Source organism: Setaria viridis, chromosome 3 (genome assembly GCF_005286985.2).
Source record: "Setaria viridis chromosome 3, Setaria_viridis_v4.0, whole genome shotgun sequence".
Taxonomy (NCBI): Eukaryota; Viridiplantae; Streptophyta; class Magnoliopsida; order Poales; family Poaceae; genus Setaria; species Setaria viridis.
In genome coordinates, this window is record NC_048265.2 from 14,318,871 (window position 1) to 14,329,800 (window position 10,930).

The 10,930-nt window shown below is 45.1% G+C and overlaps 2 protein-coding genes and 1 long non-coding RNA gene across 6 annotated transcripts; 2 read left to right on the forward strand and 1 right to left on the reverse strand.

Annotated features, from left to right (window-relative positions):
- On the forward strand, nucleotides 1-3,627 carry LOC140222361 (uncharacterized). Of its 2 annotated transcripts, none has more exons than XR_011897759.1 (3): nucleotides 1-722; nucleotides 1,967-2,042; nucleotides 3,178-3,627. It is a non-coding gene; the product is annotated as an uncharacterized lncRNA (long non-coding RNA). The 2 variants fall into 2 exon arrangements; XR_011897760.1 differs by having other exon boundaries at nucleotides 3,200-3,627.
- A 203-nt stretch (nucleotides 3,628-3,830) lies between these two features.
- LOC117849735 (cysteine proteinase inhibitor) lies at nucleotides 3,831-4,755 on the forward strand. The gene is made up of 3 exons (XM_034731398.2): nucleotides 3,831-4,071; nucleotides 4,180-4,378; nucleotides 4,528-4,755. The coding sequence occupies exons 1-2, from the start codon at nucleotides 3,955-3,957 to the stop codon at nucleotides 4,375-4,377; spliced, it is 315 nt and encodes a 104-aa protein (XP_034587289.1). The 5' UTR covers nucleotides 3,831-3,954; the 3' UTR covers nucleotide 4,378; nucleotides 4,528-4,755.
- A 131-nt stretch (nucleotides 4,756-4,886) lies between these two features.
- LOC117849734 (uncharacterized) lies at nucleotides 4,887-10,640 on the reverse strand. 3 transcript variants are annotated; one of them, XM_034731396.2, is made up of 7 exons: nucleotides 10,327-10,640; nucleotides 9,340-9,426; nucleotides 8,159-8,231; nucleotides 7,274-7,367; nucleotides 6,549-6,662; nucleotides 6,413-6,461; nucleotides 4,887-5,725 (listed from the first exon to the last, which is right to left on the reverse strand). In XM_034731396.2, the coding sequence occupies exons 1-7, from the start codon at nucleotides 10,357-10,359 to the stop codon at nucleotides 5,147-5,149; spliced, it is 1,029 nt and encodes a 342-aa protein (XP_034587287.1). In that variant the 5' UTR covers nucleotides 10,360-10,640; the 3' UTR covers nucleotides 4,887-5,146. The 3 variants fall into 3 exon arrangements, with proteins under 3 accessions (XP_034587287.1, XP_072148820.1, XP_034587288.1); XM_072292719.1 differs by having other exon boundaries at nucleotides 9,340-9,422; nucleotides 10,327-10,639; XM_034731397.2 differs by lacking the exon at nucleotides 9,340-9,426 and having other exon boundaries at nucleotides 10,327-10,639.
- Between the last annotated feature and the right edge of the window lie 290 nt (nucleotides 10,641-10,930).

The window sequence follows — 10,930 nt, forward strand, 5'->3', positions numbered from 1 at the left end:
CGCTGATCTTGACCACGACAAAAACCCAGTCGGGATGCTACCCGACTAAAATCCTAATCCTTAACCCCATCTAGCCGTAGTGCCGCGCATCCAAAATCTTAAAATATTGTCCAGACCCAGCTGTTGTGCCGCTCAATTCAAACCACACATATCGACCCAACCTAGCTGATATGCCGCCCAAATCAAACCTTAGATATTGATAAAACCCAACCATTATGCTACCCGGTCCAAACCTCATATGTAAACCTAGTCTAGCCGATATGCCGCCCAACCAAATCCTAGATATCGACAAAACCTAGCCGCCATGTTGCCCGTCCAGAACCCTAGGAAATGCATTAATAATTTCCTAGAAATTCTTTTAGAATTCAACCATCCAATCCATCAATTATTTAGAAATCCATTTCTAAATAATTGATGAACTATTCCTCTTATTCCAAGGATTATTCATTAGACACCAGATAATTCCCAAAACCTCCATCATCTATTCTCTTTTATTTCTCATAAGCTAGATGCTGATTATTAAAATTGTTTGTTTGTTTGTTTATATGCCTGTGTAATCCGAGAACGCGACCAAGACCTGACTGGAAGCCAAGGATCCCAAAGAAGCTCTGGCTGTCCAGAAGACGCATAGATACCCTAGCTTGACCAGGTTCCGACAAGAAGCTGAAGAACCAGAAGGCAAGAAACCAAGCCCTTAGCCAACCTAGTAAACGTCAATAAAGGCAAGTCCTAGCACCCATCCCTTGATCATATTTTTATCCTATGTTTACATAGATAATAAAATGTACCAAGATAATAATTGGACTTGCATGATTTCTGAAAGCCATAGGGATAACCCCTCTGTTCCCTCCTCACCTTGACTTAGCTTATTCTAGCCAAAAATCCTATTAATGACCCCGGTCATGACTAGATCGATGGTCGAGTGTCATTTAGAAATCGAATTCCTTAGGAATATCACAATCATAATACTTTATGGAAAACCCTAAACGGTGTGAGTTTAATAAAATAAACCAACTAAAGAGTTAGAAACCCCTAAAGATAGGTCATGGGAGTAAGGGGGCAACCTCGTTGGAGGATTCTGTCCCAATGCTTACTTCGGTCATGTAAGGATCGGCTTGTGGGAAAGTCTTTCTAGTGAAACGCGCAACCATACGTGCCGAAAACGTACAGCCTTTGGGAGTGCCTAACCATGTGAGGCCTTGATTCACACCCCACCAGCAAAACCTAGTAAACCATCCCGAGGGGTCATGGTGGGCAACAGGTAGACTGGAGCAGTACCTTCGCAGAGTCCCAGGTCCGGTCGACACGGGTCATAGGTTAAGGTCAAGAGGACTTGGTGGCATTGTACGCCACGTTATGATGCATCTGTTTCTCGGGATAGTGTCCAAATGTGGATGTAGTATGACCCCTATTTAGACCCCAGTCGTACCTGTGGATGGAGCTAGGAAATGTTTTTTAGAGATAGACGCCGGTGAGTATGGGTCTCGTAGGTCAGTACCACCTGAAGCTGAGGTATGGGCTGATCGAACGTATGGGTAAAGTGTACACCTCTGCGCAGAGTTATAAATCTATCTGGATAGCCGAGGCTCACGGTTATGAGCTCACATAGTCAAAGCTCCTATTGATTAGCAATCATAACTTGAGTGTGGTAAGATGGGGCCTAGGCCCTAAGAGAATAATTTGGATTAAGGTGGAAGCCGGTCCAGAAGGACCCTTACGGTCTCCGGTGCTCTTTAAAACTTGGAAATTGGTAGGAAGGTAGGATTTCTCCTCCAGGACCAACAACTTAATAAAAATGCTTCTTCTCCTTTTGCAAAACTCACCTCACCTTACATAAAATAGATTTATTAATAGAATCAAACCACATACCCTTTCCTTGATCAACCCTGCATATAATATAATTTTAACACTAGGATTTGTTGAGTACTAACCATGAGTGTACTCAGGCTTGCTCTCATTTGTACAGAGTTAGGACTTATATGGTGCTATAAATTCATTCTGCCTGTGGAATGGGTAACTGCCCCGCTCTCCACTACGTAAAGGTGAAACCTATTTTCTATAGTATTATGCATCTTTTATTGTTATGATACTAATTTGTGCCGAGAATTGTATTAGCCTACTGATCCAGGGATTAATATAGGTAATCAGCGAGACCTTCTGAGTAAAGCCCCCACAGCTTTCATGCATCCCCTTCCTCACCTACCGCTTTTTTTCCATGATGTGCATGCGGAACCATAAGGCCAAGATGCATGTCTCTACCATCGTCGTGGCTATATGTCGCATACGCGACAAAATAGTCGTGTGTCGCCTTCTGCGCCCCCGTGTGTGGGTTTCTGAGCGCCCCCATCTTCCTCCTTTCCCTTGTTCCTCTTCCTCCACTGTTCGCTCGTCGCCGGCGCCGCTAGGGTTAGGGCTTTGGTTTCAGGGCTGCCGGGAAGGTCTAATGGCCTCCGACCTTAGAAAGGGGTAGGGGCCATAGGGACGGAGGCGGGTTGCGGGGCGGGGCGGGGTGGCAAGGCAGCGGACTGCCGGCCGTGAGTTGTGGAGGCGACGGGAGAGTCGCGGTGGAGTCAGGTTAGCGCGCGCGGGGGGAGGGGCCACCGAATCCGACGATGGGAGTCGCCGGAGACGATGTTGGAGGGGGGCGCGGGGGTGAGTGCGGCCGGAGACGAAGGTGGCGGCGGCGTGGGGATGGGCCAGCTGCGCTCATGGGCTGCGCGCGCTGAAGGCGACATTTGCGGATTTGTTACCTTCAGCGACGCATCCCCGCTCTCAGCATCACGGACCGTCACTTCTCGCCATCCACGATTTCACAAGCTAATTCCACGTCATTTGTTTTTCCTCTCTAACCGTGTTAGCATCCAGGGTTGACTGCAACCATGTTTTAATATGTTGCAGTGCGTATTTATTTGAATTTCCTTTCCATACCTTTTTGATAGATCTAGACCACTAAATTTAGGCTAATGAAATAAACGGTAGTGTTTTTTCTCACTTATCACATATTGACATGGCGATTAACTTTTTTGTCAATTGTATTTGGCATGGACTCTAACCGTGGTGAATTATCTTTTTGTCAATCTGGACAGTTAATAAAATTCAACGGTCTATATTCTTCTTTTTTTCCGATTAACGTGAGAATTTCTAAACTCTCTCGGTGAACGTGATGATTTCTTTTAGCACAATTGTATTAAGATAGTAGGTAGATGTTCTTGGAGTTGCTCGCCTCTTCGGTGCGGGTCAGAAGCAGGGTGCGGGAGCACTCCATCAGGTAACCAGGAACAAGACGGTGCCCAAAACTGATGAGATAAACAATGTGGAACGAGGCCCCAAGGAGAGCACTTCTCGTCATATCGACTTCTCTCCTGTTAGGCGGCCAACGTCAATAGCTCGTGTCCGACACTCCAATGCCCAACAGAGACGGAATGTTCCGAAGTAACGAAAATTCCCTGGTATAGCCCAAGCACAACTGTGTGAACCGGACTGCCATGTGCCCATATCGCCCTTATTCGATTCGGCACCCATGGTCACGCAATTCCTTCCCTAGCACCACTAGGAGAATCATTTCACTCCGCGTCCAGTGAGTCCACGGAGCCAAAGCATACCAACGGCGCCGGTTCCTTCGCCACACCACTTTGCTTCCTCGCAAAGCATCGCCAACGCGTAGCCATCAACGACGCAGAATCCCTCCGTCCCGACGCCCAACCAGTCGCTCGTGCGGGTCCCCATCGCCGTATTCGCATCGTCCGGCACACGGTGGCCTTCGCGTTTCCTATTGCTCATTTGCTCTGTTCCGTCCCCGTAGCCGCCTATAAGACGCGCCCCCGCCTCGCCCTCCACTTCAGTTCGCTGCACGCGCGCACCTCGCTCCGTAGTTGGTACTGGCCGGCGGCGTCACCCCGTCCCCGTCTCGTCTCCCCACGGTTCAAGCCTCCTCCCGCCCGGACAGGAGCAGCGATGGCCAGTCGAGTCGGGATGGTGGGCGACGTCCGGGACGCGCCGGCGGGGCGCGAGAACGACCTCGGGGCCATCGAGCTCGCGCGCTTCGCCGTCACCGAGCACAACACCAAGACCGTAAGGAGCACATCCCCCTTAATTTCGCCTAGATCACCTTTGAGATCGATCGCCGGAGTTTGTCACCGATGCTTGCACACGCATGCCTGACCCGTATCGTGCGCGCAGAACGCGATGCTGGAGTTCGAGAGGCTGGTGAAGGTGAGGCAGCAGGTGGTGGCCGGGACCATGCACCACTTCACCGTCGAGGTGAGGGAGGCCGGCGGCGCCAAGAAGATGTACGAGGCCAAGGTCTGGGAGAAGCTCTGGGAGAACTTCAAGCAGCTCCAGAGCTTCGAGCCCGTCGGGGACGCCGCGGCCGCATGAGGTACAGGATTTTTTTTTCACGCGTCTAGCACAAGAAATACTCCCAGAAAACCTGTAGTACCAATAGCAAGAAATTGTTCTACAAAAACTGTAGTAGCAAATAGCAACACATGGCGACCACTGCTCAACTTTTTCCTTGTGATGTTTCAGGCAGAAGGTACCATCTTCCAGTGTGATATGCTTTTCCCTGAAGGCGCAAGCTTGTCGCTGGGGGCTGGAGCACAGCAGTCGAAAAATTTAGCTGCATACACATCACTGGAAAAGTATTGTATGATGAATAAACCAGCTCCTTACCAGATGTATTTCACATATTGACTCCTGTAAAATGCAATGCGCTGCGCTACAAGAAATATGAAAGGCTTGTACCTTTTCTTGCCACTGTTGCTTCAATTGTCACCAAATTCGGATCACACTGTTCCTCCAAAGCAGTAGCAGATCTGTTAGTCAGGTCACTCTTACATCCAGCAGTTGATGTGATAAACTCCCACCGACAGCATTTTCAACATCGATAAGCATATAAGCATAACTAACATTAAACCGGGGAGCAACAGGAATGTACAACCGGCGAACCTGTCTGCCAAAACACTAGCTGTCGAGCGAATCTAACTTTGGGGCATTATAGTCGCCCGACTTTAACCCCTGGCATATTCTAAAACTACATCTGCAGCTTCAGCGGGCTACTATACACATGATACAAGAGAATTGCTACAGAGTTAACCTACAATTATCCTGTTGTCCTACTTATCCACCTCTGGAGCTAAAAGCTGAGCTAGTCTTCATTGTCATAATCCTCATCGTCGTCCAATTTATGGTTCGACGACAAAGCAAACTGTACGGGGTCCATGTCCATCTTGTTCATGTCAGGCAACTCCCAACCACCCAGCAAGTCCTTGAGTTTTGCTCCTTCCTTCAGCCCAGGAACAGATGGCCCTGCGGTGGTTGCAGCTGAACTAGTTGCTGGGGTAGTCAGTCCTAAATTGGCAGCAGCTGAACTAGTTGCTGGGGCAGTCAGTCCTAAATTGGCTGCAGCTGGATCAGTTGCAGGAGCTGATGGCTGGGCTTCGGGTGGCACTGCAACCTCATCATCTTCTTCAGCTGGATCCAAATTTAAGTCAATGTTCCTCATGGAAGCCCTGGCACTGCTCACTGGTGTAGCCTCCTTTGCTTCAGTTGCATCTGGGACCTCATCTGCTATCTCCACCTTTAGGCCAGCTGGCTTGCTAGATTGGTTCTCCACAAATTGTTCATGAGTTATGACAACCTCCCTCCAAGCTCCACGTCCACCACGGCGACCTCTCCCACGACCCCTCCCACGGCCTCTACCATTGCTTGTATGGCTTTCTGCCTCCTGCACACAAGCAACTTGGATCAGCAAAAAGAGCTCAAAAAGTAAGGTCTAATAGAAGGTGGGATTATCGTATTTGACCATATAAGTGAAATATCAAGGACACGTCAGAGGGAAATTACATTCTATTATAAATACTTAAAATGTTAGGCGAAATAGTCCACTTTATCCCTCAAGTTGTGCATGAGGTCTGTTGTCACTGAACTTTTTCCAACTGACCAATCCAGCCCTTAAACTTTCCTTTTCAGCTTAAATATATCCTTGCGCCAACGTAGCATGCCTAGTTGTGGTGGCTATTCCGTGCTGGGCATCCTTTGTTGAGTCATCTACCCTTGTTTTGTTCCATTACTAAAGAAATGTATACAGCGACCTCTTTGGTGGGAGATTGTTGAAAACATTTCTTTAGCACTTGAACAAAACAAGGGTAAAGAGATATTTCACATGTGATGACACATCCAAGGATGTTCAGGGCTGACTAGACACACAACGAGGCATGCCACATTGGAGCAAAGACAAGTTTGAGCCCCCCAAAAAGTCTTGGAATGGTCGATTTGGAAGTTTAGAGACAAAATTGAGCATCTGGCAAACCTTGAGGGATGAAATTGGCGATTTCGCCAACTTATCAAGAAAGCACATGAGAACTGCGAAATATGCAACATCAACACAAACTCGTGGATAATAGTGACTAACATTTCTTGTCCTCTTTAATTCCTCCTCACTTCCATCTTCTTCAGCTTTCCTGATGACAAGTTGACATTTGTTAACATTCTGTAGAAGAGACTTGTACACATAAGAACCATATTAACTACATGATAGATTAAATTACCTTCTTTTGCCAAGCTTATCATCAGCAATAGCATCAGATGTACCAGTGTCTGGAACTTTGCTGACTACTTCCCTCAAGAAATCATAGACATTGTACGTTTGTATGCACTGTTTCCTGAACACATTAAGCAAAACACTCAATGAGGAAAATGATGAACCAATAACATGTATTCCAGGAAATAAGTTCAGTTTTTCTCCATATATTGACATAAAGCAACCTATAACCAACTACACTAGGAGCATTACATATCTCTGCAATAAGAAAGAATTTCCAGGATTCAAACAACATTATGATGAACCCTGAACTACACAGGTCATCAGATAAACCCCCAACAGTTTAGCTTGGAATGGAATGGAATGTCCAGACTAGATACTCCAGCCAAAGCATTGTGTAAAATCGTTTGCCAATACCGATATATAGATCACTCCTAAAGTTTATTAACCAATTGTATTATAGCCTACATGCATAACATAAATACGAGATTGTGATCTTCTGGAAAGAGACACCTAGACTAGTCAACATGCAAGTTGAAATCAATGTACGACCAAAAAAAACCCACCAAAATGGAAAGCAGGTAAATGCTACTACGCTTTCTTCAATGACAGTCAAGCAGTGTTATGCACTAAACACATTTCCTGTAACTTGTCGTTTCCTCCCTCCGTAGGTCAAAAAGAAAAATTATGCCCATACTCTGTATGACAAGAAACAAGATCAAGTGTACTTACAAATGGGAAGAACCCACAGTCTTGACCCCCTTTCGAATTGTAATATCATATGTCCTATCACATAAATCTTGCAGAAATAGCTCCAAAGCTTTGGCTGCAAATCATGGACATTGGAGACATGGACATGAGATGAACTTGAACAAAATGTAGACAATCCCAGAAGAAATTGTATCGATATAGAAGAAAGACTGTAAGATATAAGCTAGATGAAATGACAAGACAAGTTCAGTGTTACTTTGCTAAAGTAACTTGCACGAAAATTTCAATTAACGAAGTACATGCAGAGGAAGAGAAAACAATAAATAAGAGAATAGATATGGACGTGTACTATTTCTAACAGTAGGCCTGTCTAATTCCTACAATCACTACCAAATGGAAATATGGACCAGATTTAAGCTTGTTGCTGTATTACTTCCTCAAAATAATATGTAGTAATGAAGACTGATAGCTAGAGACTATAGTAGTATCGAACTTCACCAAAACAATTCTGGATACAATAGAGAGCTGTGGTGTTTTGCCAACATTAATAAATTAAATACTTCAAGCTTCCAAAGAGAATGCCTGACATTACATAAAAATATTTGGCACCAATGTCATAATCAGAACATCAATTATTTCCACTTCTGATGAAGTAACAAATCAATGCATAGCATGAAAAATACACGCTTTACATGAAAAATGTAGTTTAACTGCACGTGTTTCGTCCTTATAGTCTCTTAAATTAAAGCCCAATGAATTATAGTACAACAGAAGCACAATATCGCGGGAAAAAGATTCATTCCATAGTGATTTTTTATTATTGAAGAACTACATGACTAACAATTATAACATCATAGTATGGTAAGCTACAATGCATGTATTCCTAAGAATTTAAGAAGAACTTACACACTAAAACAGGCACAGCTAGAGCAATCTTGCCGACATCTTCATCTGCTTGCATAATCTTCTTAATCCGAGGCTATATGTCATAACATAATAAGCCGAGATTAGATCAACTCAAGGATATCATCAAGAAGTTACTTGAAGCAGTGTTCATAATTGTGATCGCCCCATACTATAGCCCAAGTGCCCCAACCATTGTACCTCTAACACAAAAATGAAACTGGTGCATATAACTTGCTCACTTGCTACATAAGGTTATGGACATAAGTACTAGCAGATGGAGAAAGATATACAATACATTTCCCAGAGCAAATGCAAGTAAGTAATGCATCCTGAATGCAGTGATTGATGCATCAAATGTGGAATTCCATGTAACGCAGGCGCATACTGCCTAAATATTAAAATCTACAAATGTGCACACTGATAAAAGACCGCTGACAAATAAATGATGAATATGGAATTTCTCTTGAATGGATATTACAACATGTGATTATACCATGCTTAGAATCAGATGGTATAAGCTTCTAATCCATGACATCAACTAGGTCTAGAACAAAGGACTTGCATTATTGACTGCATACTATTAACAGAAAATAATAATGCCATTTGTTCACAACCGATGAAGATTAAATCCACTACAGTATTAACTTAACGGGCATCCAAAAAGAATGCTTGGTAAACTCTTAATGCATCTGGGCCACCAATATTTTTTTTCTATCCATTCCTTAAATCATTAACAAATCATGAATCATCCGAGAGTTCAAGTGTGCATAAGTCTCAACCCCACCCCAGTACCCCACCCACAAGGGAACCTGATCCATACTTTGGAGTATCATCAACAGCAGGAGCAGATAAAACGACCTAGACATTCCAAGGATTCCTACAAATCGACTGTTTAGACGTACAGCCCATTCACCAACCAAACCCCAAAATACCCTGATGTATGTAAGGAACAAACCATTACAAAGTTTATTAAAAGCACATCTATGCATACCACAATCTCAGAGCACAAAAATTCTAGTAAAATCACAGGCAATTTTTTTTAAGATAATAGAAACCATAAGCAAACCTCACCAACAGGAATTCAAATAACCATATGCACAATAGAGGCACACATATCATGTACACCTGCAGATATGCGCAAGAATTTAAACTGATCGCACACGATCTAAGATGAATCTTACAGCGGAAAAGTGGGTATCCAGCTTCTTCCTCATGGCGCCAGAAACAGTGCCGGAAGTCTCTTCACCAGAGCATAATTTGTCTACTAGCTACATGAGGTTATAAACATCAATCCTAGCAGATGGAGAAACATACACAATTTGTATTTCAGAGCAAATACTAGCGAGGAATGCATCCCAAATGCAGTGATTTATGCATCACATGTGGAATTCCATGTGAAGCAGATTTATGCTGCCTAGATATTTAAAATTTATAAATGCATAGATATCAGAACAAATGACTATACCATGGTTGGAATCAGATAGTATAAAAAAACTGGAATTCTCACAAATCTAAGCTGCTAACCCACGCTATCAACCACCATAGGTCTAGAACAAATAATGTCATTTATTCACAATCGATGATGATTAAATCAACAAGAAGAACAAATATTGTCATTTGTTCACAATCAATGATGATTAAATGAACAAGACTTAATGAACATCCTAAAAGAATATTTGTAAACACTTAATGCATCTGGGCACCAAATTTTTCTCTCTCTCTCTCAGTCCTTAAATCAAGAACCCCCCGAGGCCAACCTGATCCATGCCAAAAACATACCACGAAAATGCTGAGAGCAGAAAAAAAACCTAGACATTCCAGGATTTTTCTAAAAATCGATTGGTTAGATCTACAGCATATTCACCAAGCAAACACCGAAATATCCTGATGTATGTGCCGAACAAACCATAACCAAGTTATTAAAAACACATCCACGCACACCACGATCTCAGAGCACACACCGATCCAGTAAAATCACGGGCAAACCTTTTTTTGGAAGGAAAAAAAAAGGGAAATCATAGGCAACGCAACCTCGCCATCAGAAATTCAAACAAACCACATGCACAGCACAGGCACACACACATACCATGCATCCGCGCGCGCATACATACAGGGATCATCAACATACAAGAATTTAAACCGGTCACACGATCTCGGATGAATCTTACAGCGGGGAAGCGGGTGTCCAGCTTCTTCCTCATGGCGTCGCCGGCCTACTAGCTAGAAGCGCCGGAAAAAAAATTCTCCTCCCCGGCGGTGCGCGCCGGGAGCAGGGGTGGTTCGATCGCCGCGGGGGGCGCGCAGCTGCTGTGGACATCGGATCGGAGGGGGAAGAACAGGAACATTAAATAGCGATTCCGGGTGGGATTGGGGATTTGGGAGCATTAGGGTTTCCGTTACTGGCTTTTGTTTTTGCCTCTTTCGTGAAACAAAAACACCTTTTCCTCCCCAACCCAAGTCGCTCGATCCGTGGCCGGGCCGCGCGAATCGGGCCAAGCCCCTCCCTCCCTCTCCACTCTCCCGTCCGTCCCCGTCGCGGTGGACGGTCTCGTGAACCCGGTGCACTAGGCCCAGGACCGCGCCGTATAGTATCCGAGGGGGTCTGCGGAGTGTACCCCGTACGGACCGGGTCCACGGAGGCACACCGCGGCGTGACCTCACCTCCTCGCCCACGGCGCGCGCGCGTCGAAAGGGCGGGAGGGCGGTGTGGGGCCCGCGTACTCGGACCTCCGCGAGCCGCGCGGGGGGTGCACACATCAGCCGCAGCCGCTC